The sequence below is a fragment of the Schistocerca americana genome, chromosome X, assembly GCF_021461395.2.
Source record: "Schistocerca americana isolate TAMUIC-IGC-003095 chromosome X, iqSchAmer2.1, whole genome shotgun sequence".
Classification (NCBI taxonomy): domain Eukaryota; kingdom Metazoa; phylum Arthropoda; class Insecta; order Orthoptera; family Acrididae; genus Schistocerca; species Schistocerca americana.
Genome location: NC_060130.1, coordinates 641,222,763 through 641,248,105, shown reverse-complemented (window position 1 = coordinate 641,248,105; position 25,343 = coordinate 641,222,763). Strand labels below are relative to the sequence as shown.

Below are 25,343 nucleotides of genomic sequence, written 5' to 3'. Positions count from 1 at the left end.
CATCATGCGACAATACTAGGCAGAACAGTTCAGACGCACAGCTTCTGTCACAGCATTGGGCACTGTTGCAGTGCTGTGTCAGTCTACGCACCAGCCGCCCGTTGCAGCCCAAACTCAAGCTGGGCATGCGCGAGCAGGCAACCCCTTTCACCGTGGGGTTTCCTGTCGTTGTTTCAAGCCGCTGTTGCACCTTGGACAATGCATCTGTACAGGAACTTGTTGACATTCTATCTCTGGTGCTAGTGGACGACAACAGAATGGTTGACCTGGTTTTACATTTTACCCACGGAAGTGTATTCTACAACTCACTGTAACATAGGGTACATTAGCCTCGTCTGCCATTTGAGGGACTGGAGAGGTGCCCCTTCACTTTTTCGGCCCATGGGACCCATGGCTGCTCTCGCTCAGTGGTCCGACCTGGCCCCTGCCCTTCCCAGTTTTTTAATTCAGCTTATTCCTCTACATGTGTTGTTGGTTTACTGTCTCATTATCGGTGTTCTCTTTCTGAGATTTTATCAACTTGTCCACTTTGCTAGTTTTCTTGTGGTAATTGATGATGTGGAAGTACCAGTTGGGTGCAGTGGGTGTGTCTTCCTGCACATAATGTGTCCCATTGCCTCCAGCTGCTTTTTTGGTGGGGCAACTTTCCCACATTCACTCTTTTATATTTCTCTCCCTTCTACTTGCTTCTGTCTCTTGGTTTCCTCAATTCTTGTGTACATTCACATTCGTCAGGATTTGTTTTTGTGTCTTTCCTCTCTGGGGACTCTTCCCGACTTTACACACATTGTTTTGAGGAACCAATGACCTCGTAGTTTGGTTTCTTTAACCCCATCAACCCATCCATCCCCAAGTCTCCTTTAACCAACTGTCCCTACACTCTCCATCCAACAGCTTACCCTTTCTCTTTCCTAACACCCCTTCCCAATTCACCCCTCCACATCTCCTTCATCACACACTGCACCCCACCAGCTCCAACACCTATGCATCATATGCCTAGCCTGTGCACCTGCCACCCTCTCTCCTGCGTTCCTAGTCAGCGAACTGGCTGTCTCCCTCCAAGCCACTTGCTACCCACCCCCAACCCTTCTTCCTGCCTCCTGCTGCTCTCTCCCTCTGTGCAGACCACCCAACACAACCCCCACCCAACTCTAGTCCACCGGCTGAACTGCACTTGTAACATTGTGTGTCCAGGTAACACTTCATAGAGGCACAGACAAGTGTGCATTTTCATGTGTGTGTGTGTGTGTGTGTGTGTGTGTGTGTGTGTGTGTGTGTGTGTGTGTGTGTGTGTATTTTTATACGCTGTCTTGAAAAATGATTTCCTTCAGAAGCTAGGAAGCTTTCTCTCTTTTTTGTGTGTGCCTGTTGATGACTCAATGCTTCCGCATTTCAGTGAGTGGTCTCCTTACTTTTGAAGTACAAATATGTAATGAGCCACTGGCAGAAATTGCTTATGCAGTAATTGAATGTGCAAGCCAACAGATTCGTAACTGTGTACTGTATTTAATTATGTTAATGGGTTTTACGTCTAAGAATGGAAAAAGGGTTCATGGTCTGCCATAGAGTTCATAGTTGGCTCCCACTGTGAGTGATTACAAGTGGAGGAATCACAGTTGTGATTTTTATACTTGGTTCATTACTTTTGTGTCACAAACATAATCACTAATTTTGCTGATAAGGTAAAGAAGACTTTTCATAATTTTGATTTATGCTGAATTAATTTAGTAATGAAAACCTTATAAATAAGGAAAGGAGTAAAGGTAACCATTCGCCATATAGATGACACATTGAGTAGTTGACTGGCACATAAATGATATGAAAATTGTGCTGAATTTTCATGGCAGTGCAGTCAGCCTACAGTGCTGGAACACTGAATCGGTGTTCAGTGTGTGTTGTTTTTGCTAATTACCTCTGAGGAACCTTGTTGCTTGAAAGCTTAAGAACAATTTAAATCTTGTTTATGTGTATGTCACTGTATGACACCTCAGTTATATGGCGAGTAGTTACTTTTACTCCATTCATTATCTGCTTTTCACCAAGGACTTTCCAGTGTTATAAATATAAACATTTTAAATTCTGATGTTTTAACTGCAATCAATTTCAGGTGCAATTTAGACTTCGGCAGATAGTGGAGACAGAACCGGGAGAGGAAAAGGAAAAGTTGTTAAAAGACTTGGAAGCATTTGCTTTCAGAGGAATTCCTGATGCTCCAGACAAAAAACTACAGGGGATGCTTTTCCCCCCGTACTTTGTAAGTAGATTAATTCGTAACAAATGTTATTACACTTTGCAGTTTATATGTGAATATACTTGAGACATGTCACTTTGATTCTCAATCAGCTTGCCTACTCCTTTACAGACCTAAGTTTTTTCTCCTGTTCTCATCTCACACATACCACTTCCGTTTCAAACTTATATCAACCATTCTTGTTTTAGAAACCACCTTGCATTCTTTGTTGTATGTTAAGAGAATTTCTGATGTATTTATTTATTTGCATAGTAGATTAATGTAGAAACATTAATACATATCGTGTTAATGTATAACTTTTAGTACATTACATAATGCATATAATTATAGGTGTTTTAACATCCAGACTACGTAATAACTTAACATTTCTGTTGTCCACCACAGGTTATTTCGTACTCTGCAGCTATTTTTATATTTTATTTCACTGATTACAAAAATCTACTTTGTATAATAAACAGCAGTTGCTGCTGTGAAGTACAATTTCACTTTGTAGTTTAGAGCTGGAACTTATAGGACAATTTGCATGCTTTGATTTGATGCAGCTCTGCATACTAGTCTGTTCTGTGCAAGACACATAACTACTAAACCTACTTACCACATTGAGGCCTTGATTTTCCTTGAAAAATCCCCCCCCCCCCCCCCCCCACACACACACACACATATACACATATATATATTTCCTTCCATTACCAAACACACAGTTCCTTGATGTCTCAGGATGTGTCCTACTAACAGATCCATTCTTTTAATCAGGTTGTGTCACAAATTTCTTCTTTCCCCAGTCCAGTTCAGTATCTCCTAAGTAGTTAGTAAATCTATCCATCTAATCCACAACATTATTCTGTAGCATCATATTTCAAAAGCTTCTCCTGTCTTCTTGTCTGGATTGTTTACCACCTGCTTCCATATAAAGCTACTCTCCAGACAAATCTAAAAAAATCACAGCCTTACACTTAAATCTATATTAACACATTCCTCTGCTTCAGAAATGCTTTTCTATTGGCAGTCTGCATTTTATATCTTCTTACTTAGGCCATAGCCAGTTACATTGCTGCCCAGTGGCAAAACTCATCAACTGCCTATACAGGGTAATCAATCATTAACGCAACCGACTTTGTGGCATGCCGCTAGCCAGTGTGGCCAGCTGCTGGGCCCATGATGCGGGTGACAGCAGGTCCGCAGTAAATATAATATGGTTAATTGCGTACGTTATTTCTAACATAAACACTTAAAAAGAAAAGTAAATTACTCACTTATATTAAGCAACAAGATACTGAAACTGCTTTCCTTCATCGTTCAAGCATTTCTTACACTTGCTTAGGAAAGTGTTCGTTATACTCTTCAGTTCTGCATGAGAAGTGGCAGCAATTTCTTTGCGAATGTTAGTTTTAAGTTCATCTAAAATGAGTGAATTTGACTTTAAATAACCTCCCCCCCCTCCCCCCCAGGTTAAAATTGCAGGGGGCTAAATCAGGGAACAAGGAGACCATGTTGTTAGTGATATTTCCTTCTTGAAACACATCATGAATTTCCTGTATTGGGAAGTTGGTTGTATGTGCTGTTGCAGAGTCCTTCTGAAAGGTCATGAAAGCATATTCTCTCTCAGTTAATTGGGCAAAAAAAGGCTTCAAAATGTTTTCCACATATATCTCACTGTTAATTGTTTGCTGAAAATAAATAGACCCTATTATTCTCTTACCACTAATAGTGCACCACAATCTGGGGGTGCTTCATGTATTACATTAGGCTTTTCAGAAATCCAAAGAGGGTTATTTTTTTGAAACATATCCGCTCAGTTGGAACCATGATTTGTCCGAAAAGAAAGTTAGGTTGGGATCAATTTCTTTGTCATGCACCCTAATCAAAATCCATTCATAAAACCACAAACTTTTTGCAGGGTCAAGTGATTTAAGTTATTGCACTGCAGTTATTTTATAGGATTGTAACTTCAGTAACTTTTCAGCTGCTTGAACAGAACCATAGGAAATTCTCATTTGCTGAAAAAGACATCAAACTGATTTTCTAGGAGACCTTTCGAGAGCAGGCCCAATGCCGTCCAGAGTTATTTGTGTGAGTATTGCATGTAGTCATGTACATTTCCTGTCAAGAACACTTCCCGTTTCACAAAATTTATGTATCAATCGATGAATCATAAGCTGTTTAGGGACTTGAATATTAGGAAATTCCTCTTCAAATAATCTCCCTACAGGGATTCATATATGAATCATAAGTGAATACTCTTTGGCAAATTGAATACTTGTGTTTTGCCATTTTGCTTGAAACACTTTCACTCTATACACTGTATTGCCTCACCTGACACACACGTCACCTGCACAAGATTTCTACACAAAGGAAGGCCGCACAATGGAGTGAAAATATACTTCTTGCCAATGTCACTGCTGGCTGGCTGCCAGTGACAAAAATCCCTGCCAGGTGGTTGAATTAAGGATTGATCATCCTTAGTTTTGCATTTACTAATCTGTCAGGTTCACCTGATTTAATTTGACTACACTCCATTGCCATTGTTTAATTTTTGTTGCTGTTCATCCTATAACCCCTTTTCAAAACACTTGCCTTTCTGTTCAACCTCTCTTCCAAGTCCTTTGCCACCTGACAGGATTACAATGTTGTCGACAAAGCTCAGAGTTTTTATTTCATCACTCTGAACCTTAATCCAATTACCAAAGTTCACCTGTAGTTCCTTTACCACTTGCTCAGCTTCATATACTTTGCATACCAGATAGAATAGTTGTAATTGCTGGCTCTCTTCTTTCAGAGTTTCTCTTCAAACTGACATATGTATGATATGTGTACAGTGTTTGGTTCTTGTGCAATAAATAACTGAAAGTGTTCCTGGAATTTATGTACACTCTGTATTTAGTCACTTCTGATGTGGTATGTGTTGAAAAATGTGTTCTCCGTATCATTGTTATTACCATAAAGCAGCAGAGAAGTGTCATCAGCATAAGTAATTATATGGGAAATAGAAGATTGTATCATATCATTTGCAGACATGAGAAAAAGAAATTGTCCCAGTACTGACACCTGCAGAATAACCTCCTTTACTGTTCATCATAGACTCAACATTGTATTTTCTCACTTATTTTTGATAATTTATATTTGCACATTGTTTATGATTTTTTAGGTATGTAGGCAGCGGCAGAAGTGACACCTGTCTGATGTTGGATGTCTTCAGTTTCTGGAAGTGAAATGCATGGTTGACCAGATCAAATGACTTTGTGAGATCTAAAAATATGCCCACAGCATTGTTCCCATCATCTAGATAGCTATTGACTTCGCCCAAATATTCTGTGACAGCTGTTGTAACATTTTGATCATTTTGAAATGCAAGTTAGGTTCATGTAAGATGATTATTTTTAATGCAGTACCTTGTGTTAAATGTTGAAACTCGTCGGGATAAAAAATATATTAAATCTGGGTGCAGGAGGGTAATAAATCAATCAAAACTTGAGAATTTTAGAAGATTTATCAAAGACATGAACTGGTTAGATGTTTACAATACTTCTGACTCAAATGAAAATACAAAGAATTCATTAATAAAGTTAATTCCTCTTTTGAAAATTGTTTTCTGCTAAAGGAAACTCAAATCAAACAGAAGTCTAAAAATAAACCATGGATTACACAAGGAATAAAGATATCATGTGGGACAAAAAGGAGACTGCATCTACTATCTAGGAACAGCTCTGATATTAGCATTGTAATGCATTACAAACAATACTGCAAAATATTGAAACAAGTAATCCAGAAATCTAAGCAGCTTTATTATGAGAAAAAGATAGTTGCACCTGGCAGCAAAATATAAACTGTGTGTGATATAGTGAAGACAGAGACAGGTGGGACCAAAAAGGAAGAGGAACAGATAGCTCTAAAAACAAATGAGACATTGGTAACAAGTACATGTAGTGTTGCAAACCTCTTAAACAAGTATTTTGTTTCTGTAAATGATAGCTTGGGGTTATCAGATTCAGTAAACAGTGCAGTGGATTATCTGAGACCAGTGCTTATAAGTAGTGTCAGTAAGGTGGAAGTGACACTCGCATCTCCCCAAGAAGTAGCAGCCATCATAAAATCCTTAAAATCAAAGTATTCTAGTGGTTATGATAACATATCAACAAAGTTAATCAAATAATGCTTATGCAAGGTGAGTTCTATCTAAAGTTATTTATGTTATCAATCTCTTATCAGCAGAATATTTCCACACTGGCTAAAATATGCTGAAGTTAAGCCTCTTTACAAGAAGGGGATAAAGAGATACCATCAAATTATCGACCAGTTTCATTTTTGCTGCCTTTTTCAAAAAAAATTGAAAAGGTTGTATTCAAGCATTTTCGTAAGCATCTGAGTGCAAATAATATATTATCCAAGTCACAGTTTGAGTCCCTTAAGCATTCCAATATAGAGAAGACTATTTACACATACAGTGAGAATGTCTTTAACTCATTAGATAACTCTCCCAGTGGGTTCTGGGACTAGAATGCCTGTCATAAGAGGCAGCTACAATGAGTCTCCTACTTCTCAGCCTCTTAAGTTATGGTCCCCTTCTATGCTTTGACCTACACCTTTCAAAATTCTACAGAAGTGTGGGCCATTTGGGGAAGGACACCTCACATGATGTGTCATATATCCATCATGTGCTGAGACCTTCTGCACCTATTATTGTCGTGGTTCTGCAACTTCACCCGTAATCCACCTATTTCGGTGAGGACACCTTACAGGGTGATTCATCTACATCCATTGTCCACTGTCCTCTTCTGCATCCATGATAATGATGGATCTTTTCACACCTGCTATCCAGTGCAGTAGCCAGTCCGTTGTGGAGGGTTTGTCATGGACCCTCTTGGTTGTAGCGCCCTGACAACAGAGGGATCGCACTGCTGATGCCTGAGCTGCAAACTTGCTATGTATACCAAGGAGTAGATATCTGTCTTCTTGGAGCATCAGGACTCCCGGCACTGATCATCGCGCCAAGTGACCTCTGCGGTGGCTGTGTGGCACCAATGGGGAAAGCCTCTGATCGGAGTGGGTGGCATCAGGGCAGATGACCCAAAATGAAGTGGATCCAGTCATCTTTCGCTGGTGGCAGAGTGGCCCCAGCAGTCTGTAAGAAGGGAAGGCTCAACTTCAGTGCTGAGAAGTATGACCCCAAATTGTTTCCCTCCGTAGCTACACCATGGGAGGAATGTAGGGCTACAGAAAAAAGAGAGCCATATTCACCTTGATACTTAGTGTGCAGCAGAACAGTTGGGGACTCCTTTCTGGCTACAAAGTCCCTCCTTTTTGTTGAAAACCTGAAGGATAAGTTTGGGGAAGTGGCAGCACTATCCATTGAGACCTCTTGTTGCAGTCCGATGATGAGCTACATGCCAATTTAGAAAGATGTCGTGTTCACTTTGTCTGGCATGTCTATAGAGGCCTAAAGATAGTAGGGTTGCTACCAGTGCTTTCATCTTGTCCTGAAAAGGTCAAGGTGATCGTATACTGATGTGATTTAAAACTATATGTCCCTCCTCCTGTGCAGTGGTTTAAGTGCTGGAAATTTGGGTACATGTTTTCGTGGTGCAATTCCAACGCCACATGTAGAGATTGCAGACATCCACTGTGTCTGAAACAGCCACAAGCTGCTGGATGAAGGCCTTCACGCTCTTCTTCTGTACCAGAAGCTACTTCAGAGAGGCCCTCCCAGCTGGTTCCTAAGGAGAATGAGAGAGCAGACAGATAAAGAAGAAGTCTGGAAAGAAACAAGAAACTCCGGTGGCTCCCGCACCACCACTCCCTACCAGTTCTGCATCTGAGGATGAGGTGGAGATGTTAGCTTTCTCGAGGATGTAGATCTCCAATGCCTCAGCAGCGATGGTCATAGATAGAAGCACTCAACCAGTGGCCACAGCTGACCCTGAGTGTTAAACTGCCTCCTTGGTCCCTTTGTGCCCTCCCCAACTGCTGAAAGCATCATCCTCCATTGGAATTGCGGCAGTTTTTTCCCCACCTGGCTGAGCTACGACAACTCTTAAGCATTACATCTGCTCTTTGTGTTGCCCTTCAGGAAACCTGGTTTCCAGCAATGCACCCTTTGTGGGTATCAGGGTATTACGAAAAAGGTAATGACTGTAACAGGATGTCAGGTGGAGTATGTATATATGTCCCTATCTCTGTATATAGTGAGCCTGTGCCCCTTTAAACATCTTTAGAAGCTCTGTAAAGACAACACAGGAAATTACCAGCTGCAACATCTACCTTCCTCCAGATGGTGAAGTACCACAAAATGTATTCATTGGACTAATTTCTCAACTCCCCCCACCGTTTCTACTTTTGGGTGATTTCACCACCCATAACACTATGTGGGGTGGGACCAATGTTACTGGCAGTGATAAAGATGTCGACAATGTACAACTTGTTCTTGCTTCCTAAATACAGGTGCTACCACTCATTTCAGCTTAGCACATGGCATATATTCGGCCATTGAACTCACAGTTTGCAGTCGTTGTCGTCTTCTTCTGTCTACCCATTGGAGAGCTCATGACAACTTGTGTGGTAGTGACCACTTCCCACTCTTCCTGTCCCTCCTCCGGCATCACTCACCTGGACGCTTGTCCAGATATGTGATCTTACCAAGGCTGACTGGGACACTTTCATCTCTGCCACCAGCGTTAAATCTCGATTGCTTGTTGACATTGATGTGGTAATCCAGAATGTTACTACAACCATTGTTTGTGCAGCTGAATCAGCAATCCCTTGTTCCTCAAATTGCCCTGGCAGAAGACAATGCCGTGTTGGTGACAGGAAATTGCAGTGGCCATTAGGGATTGTAGACAGGCCCTACAATTTAATAAGTGGCACCCATCAGTGGAGAACCTCATTGCCTTAAAATATCTCTGGGCCCAGGTCTGTCAGCTAGTCAAAAGATGGAAGCAGCAGTGCTGGGAACGATACGTTCCACCACTGGAACACAAACGTCTGCTTCCCCAGCTTGTATGAAGCTCAGACTCCTTTACAGATATCAGTCCCCTGCAAGTATATGTGGATTTCCACAGATGGAGCTGTATGTACTGACCCAGATGCAATTACAGAGCATTTTGCTGAGCACTGTGCTCAAACGTCTGCGTCTGAGGATTACCAATCTGTCTTTTGTACCCTAAACAGCGAGCAGAACAACAACACTTATCTTTTACTACACCCCAGACTGAAAGATATAATGCTCCATTCAGTGAGTGGGAATTTCTCACTGCCCTTGAAGATTGTCGTGATACAATCCCTAAACCAGCCAGCCATTGTGGCCGAGCGGTTCTAGGCGCTTCAGTCCGGAACCGTGCTGCTGCTACGGTCGCAGGTTCGAATCCTGCCTCGGGTATGGATGTGTGTGGTGTCCTTAGGTTAGTTAGGTTTAAGTAGTTCTGAGTTCTAGGGGACTGATGAGCTCAAATGTTAAGTCCCATAGTGCTTAGAGCCATTTGAAACCCTGGGCCAGACTACATCCATCACCAAATGATTAAACATCTGTCAGCAGATTTCTAGCACCATCTCCTTGCTGTCTTCCACTGCAACTGGAGCGATGGGGAAGTCCCATTTTAGGGGTGAGAAACCATCATAGTTACAGTGCTAAAACCTGGTAATAACCCATTAGATATGGATAGCTATCATCCTATTAGCCTTACCTACGTTCTGTGCAAGCTGCTCAAACATATGGTGAGCTAGCAGTTGTGTTGGCTCCTTGAGTCTCGAGACCTTCTGGCTCTGTCCCAGCGCATTTTTTGCCAAGATCACTCCATCACTGACAGCTTGGTATACCTGGAGTGTACCATCCGAACTGCCTTTTCCTGCCATTATCCCCATATTGCTGTCGTTTTTGTCCTGACAAAAGCTGATAACATCACTTGGCGACACCACATCCTCGCTACATTGCACAATTGGGGTCTCCCAGGCCCACCCCTGATTTTTATACAGAACTTTTTGTCGGTCCACACCTTCGGAGTCTGAGTCAGTGTTCCACACAATTCTCCCCATAGCCAAGAGAATGGGGTCCCATAGCAATCTGTACTAAGTGTCTTCTCTTTTTACTGGCCATTAATGGTCTCGCAGAATCTGTGGGGCCATCAGTATCACACTTCTTATATACTGATGACTTGTGTATTTCCTTTTGTTCATCTACTCTTGGTGTGGCTGAACATCGACTGCAAGGAACCATATGAAAGGTGCAGTCATGGGCACTCACCCATGCCTTTCACTTTTCAGCCACCAAGAGTTGTGTCATGCACATCTGTCACCATCATACATTTTACCTGCACCCACAACTTTATCTTGATGACCATCTCCTTAATATAGTGGACTGTTATCACTTAACTTGGCTTCTCCATCTTTGTCAGCTTAAGCAAAAGTGCTGGCAGTACCTTAACATTTTTCTGTGCCTGAGTCACACCAACTGGGGGCAGATCACCCTAAACTGTTGCGCTGTACAGTCCCATCATGACTATGGGATCCTGGTATATGGTACAGCATTGTCCTCAGAACTATGGATGCTGAACCCTATACACCACGGTGGAGTTAGATTTGGCACAGGAGCTTTCCGAACGAGCCATGTGAACAGCCTACTCATGGAACCTGGTGTTCCTCCATTGCAGATCATGCGGCAACAATTGCTTGCAAATTATACCATGCACATACGCAGCTTGCTTAAACATCCAAATTATTTTCTCCTTTTCCCTAACATGGTGATACACCTCCCGCAATGGCGGCTCGGATCCAGGATTACAATTGCAGTCTGTGTCCAGTCCCTTCTCACTGAACTCTAGTCTTTCCCTCTACCACCTCTCCTCCTGGTCCACTCACGTATGCCTCCATGGTGTATACCTCAACCACAGCTTCATCAAGACCTCTTACAAGTCCCAAAAGACTCAGTTTATCTTGTGGCCCTCCGTCATTTGTTTCTCTCTATTCTTGACGTGTCCTGGGGTTCAGAGCTAGTTTATACAGATTGCTCAATGGTTGATAGTCACTGTGGGTTTGTTTATGCCCATGCAGGACATACTGAACAGTGCTCCTTGCCAGATGGCTGCAGTGGTTTCACTGCAAACCTGGTAGCCATCTCTCGTGCTCTTGGGCATATCCGTTCTTGCACCGGGGAGTCCTTCCTCATTTGTATCGACTCCTTGAGCACCCTAAAAGCTCTCGACCAGCACTATACTTTCCATTCTTTGGTAAAGGCCATCTGCGAGTCAGTTTACATCCTCGAACAATGTGGATGGTCAGTGGCCTTCGTATGGACCTAGGGTCATATTGGAATCCCACGAAATGAACTTGCCGACACGCTAGCTAAAGAGGCTACTCGTAAACCGAGTCTGGACATTGGCATACCGGAATCTGATCTTCGATCGGTATTCCACCACAAGGTTTTTAGACTCTGGAATACAGAATAGCACTCCCTGACTTCACTGAATAAATTATGGATGCTAAAGGAGACAACGAATGTATGGTGATCCTCCATGTGAGGCCCTCACAAGGAGTCCATTGTCATTGCTGGCTCCGCATCGGCCATACTTCGCTGGCTCAAGTCGTCACCTACATCACAAGAACCACCTGAGTGTTGCTGTGGTTCACATTTGACAGTGGTCCACATCTTGTTGGACTGTCCAAATTTAGCTGTCCTGAGATGGACATTTAGCAATGGCTGATCTAGTTTTAAGTTTTGTCCAAAAGGGGAGTTTTTATCACTAAATCTAAGGGTGTGTGTCCACTGACTAATTTGAACAAGGAATGATGTCACATATGATGCCATCTAAATGTGACTGTCGTTGTCATTGCAATTAACAGTATAGCATCCACAATAACAAGTCAGTCTTAGTTCTCCTTATTAGTGAATTTGATTTCAGTTCCTCTTTCAACCAAACAGCCACCACACATCAGTTACAGATGGTAACTCAGAAGCTGGAACAGCATATGAAATGTCTGTTTTTTAAGCTTTGTACTGATAAATCTGTTTTTGTGTTTGTTTACTTTGAAGGATATTGGATACACCTAATTTGCTTACTTACATTTTTGCCTGCCTATCAGAATTTTCTGGGATATGGTTTGTTGGTAACATGCATTTTTACAATCTTCCAGAAACCCCAAATAATGTTTTGTGGATTTGTGAACAACTGCATATTAGGGGATTGCTGAGGAACATATCCAGGTCTTTTTGGGTCCCATGCCATGCCATGCCATGACATGACATTTAGAGGCTCCAGTGGTAACATGTGATACATTATACCACACTGACTTCTCATAGTCAGAAATTGTACACAGTTCTGTAGTTTTAATCACATGTGTATCATTGTACATGTAATCTGCAGTGTTGTTGTGGTGGTTTTCAGTCCAGAGACTGGTTTGATGCAGTTTTCTATGCTACTCCAGCCTGGGCAAGCTTCTTCACCTCAAAGTACTTACGGCAACCTACATCCTTCTGAATCTGCTTAGTATATCCATCTCTTGGTCTCCCTCTACGATTTTTACCCTCCACACTGTCCTCCAATACTAAATTGATGATCCCTTGATGCCTCAGGACATGTCCTAGTAACTGATCCCTTCTTCTAATGAAGTTCTGCCACAAATTCCTCTTCTCCCCAATTCTCTTCAGTACTTCCTCATTAGTTACGTGATCTCTCCATCTAATCTTCAGCATTCTTCTGTAGCACCACATTTCAGAAGCTTCTATTCTCTTCTTGTCTGAACTATTTATCATTCATGTCTCACCTCCATACAAATACTTTCAGAAAAGGCTTCTGGACACTTAAATCTCTACTCGATGTTAACAAATTTCTCTTCTTCAGAAACACTTTCTTGCCATTGCCAGTCTACTTTTTATATCCTCTCTACTTTGACAATCATCAGTTATCTTGCTCCTCAGATAGCAAAAGTCATCTACTACTTTCTCATTTCCTGATCTAATTCCCTCAGCATCACCTGATTTAAATCGATTACATTCCATTATGCTCATTTTGCTTTTGTTGATGTTCATCTTATACCCCCTTTCAAGACACTGTCCATTCCGTTCAACTACTCTTCCAGGTCCTTTGCTGTCTCTGACAGAATTACAATGTCATTATCAAACCTCAGAGTTCTTATTTCTTCTCCATGGGTTTTAAATTCATTTGTTTCCTTTACTGCTTGCTCAATATATAGATTGAATAACATCAGGGATAGGCTACAACCCTGTACCACTCCCTTCCCAACCACTGCTTCCCTTTCAGGCCCCTTGACTCTTATACCTTCCATTTGGTTTTTGTACAAATTGTAAATAGCCTTTTGCTCCCTGTATTTGACCCCTACCACCTTCAGAATTTGAAAAAGAGTATTCTAGTCAGCATCGTCAAAAGCTTTCTCTAAGTCTACAAGTGCTAGAAACATGGGTTTGCCTTTCCTTAATCTATCTTCTGGCATGAGTCCTAGGGTCAGTGTTGCCTCACATGTTCCAACATTTCTATGGAATCCAAACTTATCTTCCCCTAGGTCATCTTCTACCAGTTTCTTCATTCGCCTGTAAAGAATTCGTGCTTGTATTTTGCAGCCATGACTTATTAAGCTGATAGTTTAGTAATTTTCACACTGTCAACACCTGATTTCTTTGGGATTGGAATTATTATATTCTTCTTGAAGTCTTGAAGGTATTTCACCTGTCTTATACATCTTGCTCACCAAATGGTAGAGTTTTGTCATGGCTGGCTCTCCCAAGGCTATCAGTAGTTGTAATGGAATGTTGTCTACTCCCGGGGCCTTGTTGCAACTTAGGTCTTTCTTGAGTTAATGTTACATCATGTGCTGTCAGCAGTATAAAGTTGATTTGAGTCCCACAAATGTTATTGTATGGCATGTACCTTTCTGAACTTATAAGTTATGATGGTGATGGAGAAAATTGGTGCCTTTCGTTTGTTTTGCTTCAGTATAATTAGTCTTCCATCACTACATTTCAGCTAAGCAGTAAGATCTACCAGTTCGTGTTCATTATGTTTATATTTATGTCCAGCCCGTTTAAATATATTCAGTTTTATGTTATTCTTTTCCCTTCCAGAGTAGTGATGATTTTGAGGAAAAAATGCGCCGACAGAGAGAAAAACAAAAGGAACTCATTTCACAGTTGAAAACACAGTTGGAAGATTTGGAAAAATATGCATATGAAACAGGAGAAGCAGGTTTACCACAAAGTGTGCTTATGGAACGGCAGAAAATTATCATTGGCAAGTATTCAAACTACTGTATTAAGTATTATTTCACAAATATTTTTTCATGTAATTCACTACACACATGGAGAGAGCAATCTTGATAATGTGAACTTTTATTTGAATTAATGTTACGTCATGTGCTGTCAGCAGATTGTTAAATTAACTACTTAAATAAAGTGCTTATTAGTTGAACTAGCAAATGTGTTTTTAATTCTGTAATCAGAGTAAAACGATCTATTTGTTTTGATATTGAATCAGAGTTTGAGTTACATAGAACTTAAAATCAAAGATGCTGATCCAGTTTGATGACTGTCATTAGGTTTTAACCTTTTGCTATGATGTTAATTCAGTGTCTTCCAGTTGCATTTATCATCTGATACAACAATTTTTTGTGCTATTTTCCTGATTCTGTTGTCTTGGTGGTTTTGGAAAGGTGTGCCCTTCAGTGAAACAGCATTTGTTGATATTTCTTTATATTTTTGTAATATAAGGAGAAACTTTGTGAGGTAGTATGATGGTTAAGGCACTATAATCACATCTGGGAGGGATGATTTTCAAATTCCAAACTGGCTGAGGAGATTTAAATTTTTTGTGACTTCCCAAATTAAGGGGACTGTGCTTGTACAATGCTGTTAACCCATTAACATCATTTTGCTATTCACTGTGCAGGATGACAAATACACAGTTCAACACATTTGCTTCACATGCTATAAATGGTACAAAATTCTCTCTTAGAAGCCTGCAATGAACTTCTTTGGCCCATATACAATTTGTACGAATTTCCTTTTGATGTATTGAGTATATGTTACCTTAAGTCATGTCCTCAAAGTTATGTCACTGTTATTACAATTCTTTTTCAGTTCTGCCTTCAAAATTGCTCAGTTATATTTTTCCATTTGTTGATGAAGTGTATCTGCACTTGAAGCAAACCGTACTATATTAGCAAAACGGAGGTAATACAGATATGTTGTATGAATAATGTTAATTACTTTTCCCAGTTCAGGGATCTGAAAACTTCCTCATGGGCTGTCAAGAACAGTTTCAGTAATATGGAAGCTCCTTCCCTTTAATCATCTTTAAGTTTGAATTTTCTCATTATCCTGATGAAGTATAGTAGAAGCTGAGACATTTACATACATATTCTTCAGAATGCAAACACTGGTTGAATCAGTGTCTTTTTTCTTAAGTGTTTTGAGAACAAATTTTGTTGAAATTGAATCAAAAACTTTCTCAAGATCTATGAACTGCAGGCAGGATGGTAGCTCATACTCCATTGCTCCGTTCTGTAATTTTGTTCACAATTTGCAAATCATCCATTGTGCTGTGTTCACTTCTGAAGCTAGCTTTTTCCTTTACTTAACAAAAATTTATAGTTTTTTTTTCCTGTGTGGTTGGTTATAGCTTTAATGAATAACTTGTACATTAAGAGACAAGTTCTGTAGTTATATGGGGGTTGTGTGTCTCCTTTCTTGTGAAGAAGAAAGATTACCGCAGTTTTCCAGTTTTGGGGATTTGCCTTTCTTTGCAGACATACTGTAAATAGTTTTGCAAGTTCTTTTTGTATTATTTTCACTCCAGTTTTACTCATTTGTTGTGGCTTTCCTATCTTCATACTTGGAATAGCTTACAGCTCATTTAGCATTACTTTCAGAGTGTCATTATCTTTATTATTAATTATCTATGTATCTTTCAGAACAAAGTTCCTGGGAAACAGCAATGAAAAACTAGAATAAAAGTTTTTATTTAAAAACTATCTGTGTTTCTGATTCATGGCTTGAACTGTGAGAGCATTCAAAAGTCTTCTAAAACTCTTACAGTTTTCTTTCTGTTGTTAATTACTGTGCCATTTAATTAATGGAATGTGAATGTGATACTGTAAAGTCATTTGTGAAATATAAAAAGTATAAGAAGTGAAGGTTACTGCTCACTTTATACTTCATGTCAAGTAGTCAACAAGCACATAAAAACTGCAAACATTGCTGACATTTTGGACAGTGTTCTTCACACACACACACACACACACACACACACACACACACACACACACACACACACACACACACACACACACATTGGCCCAGGTGTCTGTGGAGGAGTGACTTTTTAGTGTCGATGGGGAGGCAACTAATGAAGTGTAGATATTGTTGATAGTTGATTGATTTAGTTTGGACAGAGCCTTATATGCATCCCCTTTCTTGTCTTACTGAACTTCTTGCTTCTAATGACTTCAGTTTGAAAAGTATTTTCAGTACTAAAAGGAAAAGATGCAAGAATTAAAGTTCTAAGTCTAGTAAATATTATTGCACATTACAAATGAACAGGTGATCTTGGGATGCACGGTGTCATTGCGAGTATTTTCACTGCCAAACTCATGAGTCAGAAGACAGACCATTGTGAAAGTGGCTTTCGGTTGTTTAGAAATTCTCTCTCTCTCTCTCTCTCTCTCTCTCTCTCTCTCTCTCTCTCTCTCTCTCTCTCTCTCTCTCTGTGTGTGTGTGTGTGTGTGTGTGTGTGTGTGTGTGTGTGTGTGTGATTTTAAAGGTAAGCTTAACTTATATGTTCAGTGTTTGTTATTCTGTTCATGTACTTTTAATTTTCAGATCAGCTGAAAGGGAAATTGAACTTGAATGTTGATGACATGTCCAAACTTACTGTGGATGATATAAGAAGTGAAGTGGACCAGGCAATCAGTAAAGTAAGTTTCTTATAGGTTCTACATGTCTGTAGCAGACTGATGCACAAGTGGCAAAGGGTACCATGTATCACTGCTTGTCATTCCCCTTTCTGTTCCACTCTGGACTGAGGGAAAAATGACTGTCTATAAGCTTCTCTACAAGCCCTGATTTCTCTTGTCTTTGTGTTCCGTACGCGATGTGTATGTTGGTGGCAGTAGGATAGTTCTGCAGTTTGTCACTAGTGCTGGTCATTCAAAGATTCTCATTAGTGTGTCATGAAAAGAATCCAATGATTACCAGTTGACATCACAGACCATTTCCACAACACACTCACATTTTGATCGAACCTACTGGTAACAAATGTGGGAGAATGTTTCTGAATTTTTTTGATGTCTCCCTTTTTTGACATGGTGGGGATTATAGACATCAAGCAATACTCAAGACTGGGTTACATGAATGTTTTGTATGCTGTGTCCTTTATAGATAAGCCACACTTTCTCAAAACTCCCCAATAAACCGAAGTCGACCATTTACTTTCCCTGCAATCAATCTTACATACTCATTCCATTTTATGTCACTTTTCAGTGTTACACGTAGATATTTATATTTAATTGATGTTGCTGTGTCAAGCAGCACACCACTAATACTATATTTGAATATTATGGGATTATTTTTCCTACTCATGTACATTAACTTACATTTTTCCACATTTAGAGCATGCTGCCATTCATCACACCAAATAGAAATTCTGTCCAAGGGGTTCTGTGTCATCCTATTGTCTCTGAAAGAAGACGGTTACCTAACCACAGCAAATAGTTGCATATTGCTGCTCACGCTGTCTGTCAGATGGATTATGTGTATAAATAGCAAGAGCTGTCCTGTCACACTTCCGTGAGGCACACCTGACAATTCTCTGATGAACACTTTCCATCCAAGACAACATAGTTGTTTCAATTGCTTGAAAAGTCTTTGAGCTACTCACATAACTGAGAACATATCTGATATGTGTGGATCTTTGTTGACTGTCTGCAATATTGCACTGTGTCAAAAGCTTTCCAGAAATCTATAAATATGAAATCTGCCAGTTGCTCTTTGTCCATGGTTTGCAGGATGTTGTGTGAGGAAAAGGGAAGTTGAGTTCTGCAGGAGTGATACTTTCTAAATCTCTGTCAGTTTGAAGCTAGAAGTTTTCTCCTATCAAGGAAATTTATTATATTCGAATTTAGAATACACTCAAGAATTATGCAGCAAATTGATGTTACGGATACTTGTTTGTAATTTTGTGGGTCCATTGTTTTTCCCTTCTTATGTGTGGGAGTCACCTACATTTTTTTCTCCATTCACGTGGGACTTTCTGCTGATTGAAAGATTTGCAATAAATGCAGGCTGAGTAAGGGGCTGATGCTGATTTGGTATTCCGTCCAAACCTGGCAACTTTTTTGTTTTCAGCTCTTTTTCAGCTGCTTTTCAATAGTTGGGATGCCTATTTCTACATGTTCCATATAAGAGTTTGTACAGCGATCAAACGGTGGTACGTCTGTGTGATCCTACTGCATGAATGATTTCTTAAACACAAATTTTAAGGCTTCAGCTTTCCATTTGCTGTCATCTATTGTCACACCAGACTGGTCTGTGTGCAACTGAATAACAACATTCAAGCCACTTAGTGATTTTGTATTTAGCACCAAATATTTTTAGGATTATTGGCAATATCTTCACTAATATATGACTGTGGAAGTTGTATGCTTCACATGCACGTATTTTTATAGATCACAAATTTCTACCAGTCCCTACCTACTGAAATTTCTGCTTTCTTTGTTGAACAGTGTGTGCAACAGTCTCCGTTTTCCCAGCATTTTCCAAATTTTGTTATTAGATCATGGCGTGTTTTTTCAGTCGATAATCCACTTACTTGACCCGTGCTTCCTTAGAGTGCTATTTACAATCACTTTGAACTTTGCACATAATTCTTGTATGTCCATCGTATTGACACTAAGATCTGGTTTCTCTCAGGGGTAAAATTTTCAAAAAAACATACAGGAATGTAGCTGGGTGATGTTGTCAACAACTGCTATTATTTCAATAGGTGCACACCCTGTCATTTTCAAGGCAAAACTGCAGTAAGTAAGTACTGTGCAAGAGAATTTAACACACAGATTAACAGAGAAATTTCAGAAAGATAACACACACTGTAAACATTAGTGCCACCACACTACCAAAGATGACTTATCTCAGAAGCTATCGATAGTGACAAGGGAAAGAGCAGTATTCCGTGCAGAATTCAGGCAAATACTTCCATCTCTATTTATAAGGTTACTTGCATATTTAATTTCACCTGCTTCCTTAATAAAACACTGTCAATAACTAGAAGTGTATGCCAGAATCTCTGTATTGTTATATTCCATAGGATGACCAGTGCCAACTCTTTGGTGTGACGTCACATGTGCTGGACTGCTGTTCGAATTGATCGCCAATATTTTATAAAGTTTTACTCCTCAGTTACTCCTTTTAAAGTTTTTTGTGTTAATATTTGCTTTAAAAGTAACTTATTAGTGGATTTTCTTTCATCTCAGTGTTCCTTTCTGTGTTATTGATTTGAGTGGTCTGTTATTCATGAGTGTGCTTACGTCGTTCATCCGGGTCTCGTGCCTCAGCAGTTTGTTTACATTTTTTGGTGTGTGGTTGCAGTTTAGTGCTTCTAAAGCTAGGTACTGTCAAAGTTGTTTGAGCACTGTATTCAAATATTAAATTTAATAGTTTCCAGTTGTTCATCCAAATATTAGCAGTGTGTTTGCATTTCATGGCGTGCAGTTGCAGCTGTAGCGGTTCTTTAATTAGGTTCTGACAAAGTTGTTTGTGCACCGTTATACAGTTATTAAATTTAGTAGTTTTCAACAGTGTCTTGTGCTGTTTGTGGTGAAATAATGGGTTAATAAACTTTTGGAAATGTTTGCCCACTGTGTTTTTTAGAGTTGTCTGTGCGTTGAAGTCGTTTAGTAAATTTCATGTGGTAGTTTTCAGCTGACATTTCTTGTTGTTTCTAGTGAAATATTTCAGTAGAATTTTCATTCACTGTTTTAATTTCATTGAGTGTTCCAGTGGCTGCTTGAATTTTTGGTTTTAGCTAAGAATTTGTGTGAAGTTTTTGTGGTATTGGTATTAGTTGTTGTTTAGTAGTAGTAGTTGTTGTTGTTGTGGTCTTCAGTCCTGAGACTAGTTTGATGCAGCTCTCCATGCTACTCTATCCTGTGCAAGCTTCTTCATCTCTCAGTACGTACTGCAACCTACATCCTTCTGAATCTGCTTAGTGTATTGATCTCTTGGTCTCCCTCAACGATTTTTACCCTCCACGCTGCCGTCCAATGCTAAATTTGTGATCCCTTGATGCCTCAAAACGTGTCCTACCAACCGATCCCTTCTTCTAGTCAAGTTGTGCCACAAACTTCTCTTCTCCCCAATCCTGTTCAATACCTCCTCATTAGTTACGTGATCTACCCACCTTAACTTCAGCATTCTTCTGTAGCACCACATTTCGAAAGCTTCTATTCTCTTCTTGTCCAAACTGGTTATCGTCCATGTTTCACTTCCATACGTGGCTACACTCCATACAAATACTTTCAGAAACGACTTCCTGACACTTAAATCTATACTCGATGTTAACAAATTTCTCTTCTTCAGAAACGATTTCCTTGCCATTGCCAGTCTACATTTTATATCCTCTCTACTTCGGCCATCATCAGTTATTTTACTCCCTAAATAGCAAAACTCCTTTACTACTTTAAGTGTCTCATTTCCTAATCTAATCCCCTCAGCATCACCCGATTTAATTTGACTACATTCCATTATCCTCGTTTTGCTTTTGTTGATGTTCATCTTATATCCTCCTTTCAAGACACTGTCCATTCCGTTCAACTGCTCTTCCAAGTCCTTTGCTGTCTCTGACAGAATTACAATGTCATCAGCAAACCTCAACGTTTTTACTTCTTCTCCATGAATTTTAATACCTACTCCGAATTTTTCTTTTGTTTCCTTTACTGCTTGCTCAATATACAGATTGAATAACATCGGGGAGAGGCTACAACCCTGTCTCACTCCTTTCCCAACCACTGCTTCCCTTTCATGCCCCTCTACTCTTATAACTGCCATCTGGTTTCTGTACAAATTGTAAATAGCCTTTCGCTCCCTGTATTTTACCCCTGACACCTTCAGAATTTGAAAGAGAGTATTCCAGTTAACGTTGTCAAAAGCTTTCTCTAAGTCTACAAATGCTAGAAACTTAGGTTTGCCTTTTCTTAATCTTTCTTCTAAGATAAGTCGTAAGGTTAGTATTGCCTCACGTGTTCCAACATTTCTACGGAATCCAAACTGATCCTCCCCGAGGTCCGCTTCTACCAGTTTTTCCATTCGTCTGTAAAGAATTCGCGTTAGTATTTTGCAGCTGTGACTTATTAAACTGATAGTTCTGTAATTTTCACATCTGTCAACACCTGCTTTCTTTGGGATTGGAATTATTATATTCTTCTTGAAGTCTGTGGGTATTTCGCCTGTCTCATACATCTTGCTCACCAGATGGTAGAGTTTTGTCATGACTGGCTCTCCCAAGGCCATCAGTAGTTCTAATGGAATGTTGTCTACTCCCGGGGCCTTGTTTCGACTCAGGTCTTTCAGTGCTCTGTCAAACTCTTCACGCAGTATCTTATCTCCCATTTCATCTTCATCTACATCCTCTCCCATTTCCATAATATTGTTCTCAAGTACATCGCCCTTGTATAAACCCTCTATATACTCCTTCCACCTTTCTGCCTTCCTTTCTTTGCTTAGAACTGGGTTGCCGTCTGAGCTCTTGATATTCATACAAGTGGTTCTCTTCTCTCCAAAGGCCTCTTTAATTTTCCTGTAGACAGTATCTATCTTACCCCTAGTGAGACAAGCCTCTACATCCTTACATTTGTACTCTAGCCATCCCTGCTTAGCCATTTTGCACTTCCTGTCAATCTCATTTTTGAGACATTTGTATTCCTTTTTGCCTGCTTCATTTACTGCATTTTTATGTTTTCTTCTTTCATCAATTAAATTCAATATTTCTTCTGTTACCCAAGGATTTCTATTAGCCCTCGTCTTTTTCCCTACTTGATCCTCTGCTGCCTTCACTACTTCATCCCTCAGAGCTACCCATTCTTCTTCTACTGTATTTCTTTCCCCCATTCCTGTCAATTGCTCCCTTATGCTCTCCCTGAAACTCTCCACAACCTCTGGTTCTTTCAGTTTATCCAAGTCCCATCTCCTTAAATTCCCGCCTTTTTGCAGTTTATTTTTTTATGTTTAGTATGTTTAGTTTTTTTTTTTTATGTTTAGTAGTATTAATAAAAATTGTTGCTTTCTTAGTAGAGAGAGAATTTTGAGACCACTATTGTTAGTTCTTTAAATAGTTCTACTGTTGTAATTGAACTTAGGTAACATAGATGTTTGGTTTTTTCGGTAACTATTAAAATTTTACCATGAGTGAGAAGCGTGGGCTTTGACATTGGTTTGTGAGTAGTGGGTTACAATGTGGGATTTCTTCAAAGTATTTTCATTGGGGGGGGGGGGGGATACAGTGGGGAAACTAGTGGACATTCTGGTGAGACCCTCTCCTGGAAATGCAGAATCTGTAGTAGAAATAAGTTGATAGAGGAGCAGGAGGGAAAGATCTGTGCCCTTCAGATGCAGATACAGGAACAAACAAGGAACTACATAGTTTGAGAAGGGTGAAGGGTGCTTGGGAATGGGAACTGGCAGTTGGTAAGAAAGCAGCTAAGATGAGGAGATATTCAGACGGTAGCTCTTTGCTTATATGCAATAGATTGGACCAACTTTCAGAGTTGAGTGGAGAGGAGCCTCTTGTACATGTAGGTGTAGGAAACATGCAGCAGTCCTCGGCAGTTAGGAAGCCTAAGTCAGTTACAAATTCTAACAGAAAGAAGGAGGTTCTGCTGCTAGGTAGTTCGCACAGTAGAGGTGTGTGCCAGCAGTTGCAGGAAGTGTTTGGGGGTGGGGGGTGGGGGGGGTGGGGGGGTGAGTACCAGGTCACCAGCATTGTGAAGCATAGTGCAGGGTTGGCACAGGTGACTTACAGCATAGGGGAGTTATGTAGGAATTTTACAAAAGAGGATCGGGTAGTGATTGTTGGGAGAGCAGGGAATGGTCTTGATAGGGACGGGGAATGTGATGTAGGTGGTGACCTGGTAAAGATAGCTACTCAAATTGGTGGCACTAATGTGCACTTCGTGCAACTGTTTCAGCGTCATGATCAGCCTCAGCTTAATGCTGCTGTTAGGCATGTTAACATTGGGATGGAGAAGGCACTGATGGTGGAGGACATGGCTCACATTGCAGTGGTGCCAGTTAAGTCTGTCAATAGATTTCACTAGGCATGGGCTGCACCTCAATATGTATGGGAAGGGAAGGCTGGCAAAGCTTATGGATGACAGTGTAGTGGATGGTGGTGGGATCACTCATGAAAAAATTCCTGTTGTTGGTGTTAGAGCTGCACCTTTTTTAAATTGAAGTCAGCTAATAGGTATACCTGCTTAAAAGAAGTCCCTCTAACAAAGGAATCACCTTCAGAGGTGGTCAGGTATCCAAGTAGTGAAGGAATTAGCATACTTCATCAAAATATAGGAGGTTTAGAGATAAAGTTAGTGAACTGCTTATAGATGTTGACAGTGATACTATTGATATATCGGAGCCCCACTTAAATAATTTGACAATTCAGAGGCTTCCTTTACTAGGATACAGTTTAACTGGCTGTTTTTGAAGGACTTTGTGGAGTGGGGTAGTGGCCATGTATGTAAAAAAAAAAGAAAAGATAAAAAAATGGGCATTCTGTTAGTAAAAAGATGAGTGGCCTTTCAGACCATGATGCACAAATTTTGACACTAAAAGGCTTTTGTATTTGAACAAATGTAATATATAATTACAAACTATGTAGGAAAGCTAATCCAACAGCAATAGAGATAGTGTCTGTTCAACAGCACAAGGTCGACAATATAAAGTCAGTTTATAGTAAAAATATTTCTGTTGCTGATAAGTCATATACATGTACAGTATTTAACAATCATTTTCTGAGTATTGCTAGTGAATTAAGTAAAAACTTAGTTTCTGCAGGGAATCATATCACTCTCCTGGAAAATGGCTTTCTGAGATTTATGTCTGAACTATTGCTCTGTGATACTGACAAGGGGGAGATTGAGTCAATAATTAAATCAATGATGACCAAGAATCCTCATGGATATGATGGAGTTCCTAGCAGAATATTAAAGTACTGTGCTGCACATGTTGACCTTGTACTTAGCCATATTTGTAATTTTTCCCTTAAGAGTGGTCAGTTTCCTGAACGATTAAGTACTTAGTAAAGTACCGCTTCATAAAAAGTAGACAATTTTAGACCTATTTCTATGCCATCAGTGTTTGCTAAAGTTGTTGAAAAGGCTGTGTATGTACAGATAATTAATCATTTTATATCACATAAGTTTCTGTCAAATGTACAGTTCAGCTTTAGAAGTGGTTTAACAACTGAAAATGCTATATTCTCTTTTGCTACTGAGGTACTGGGTAGATTAAACAAAAGATTTTGAATGTTAGGTACATTTTTTGATTTAATTAAGGCGTTTGAGTGTGTTGATCTCAAAATGTTACTCCAGAAATTGGACCATTATGAAATACATAGAGAAGCTCACAATTGGTTCACCTCGTACATTAACAACAGACAACAAAAGGTCATTATGCACAGTGTTGAGGATGGCTGTGATGTGGGGCCTGAGTGGGGCACACTCAAATGGGGGATGGGGGGTTGTTGCCCCAAGGATCAGTGTTGGGACCACTCCTGTTCCTTATTTATGTAAGTGATATGCCCTCTAGTATTACAGGTAATCCTAAAATATTTCTGTTTGCTGATGACACTAGCTTGGTAGTGAAAGATGTTGTGTGCAACATTTGGCTCTGTTTCAAATAGTGCAGCTCATGGCATTGATTCATGGCTTGTAGAAAATAAACTAATGCTAAATCACAGTAAGACTCAGTTTTTACAGTTTCTAACTCTTAATTCAACAAAACTCAATGTTTTAATTTCAAAGAATGGGTATATGATTAGTGAAACTGAACAGTTAAAATTTCTAGGTGTTCAAATAGATAGTAAACTGTCACGGAAAGCCCACATTCAGTATC

At 40.0% G+C, this 25,343-nt stretch overlaps 1 protein-coding gene across 1 annotated transcript in view; it reads left to right on the top strand.

The window, feature by feature from the left end:
• LOC124555409 (RUN domain-containing protein 1) overlaps window positions 1–25,343 on the top strand; it is a 177,851-nt gene that overhangs the window by 37,734 nt on the left and 114,774 nt on the right. Inside the window, exons 3-5 of the mRNA XM_047129306.1 lie at window positions 2,108–2,254; window positions 14,313–14,478; window positions 17,064–17,158. Coding sequence (XP_046985262.1) covers window positions 2,108–2,254; window positions 14,313–14,478; window positions 17,064–17,158 — 408 coding nt within the window. The remainder of the gene's footprint in view (window positions 1–2,107; window positions 2,255–14,312; window positions 14,479–17,063; window positions 17,159–25,343) is intronic.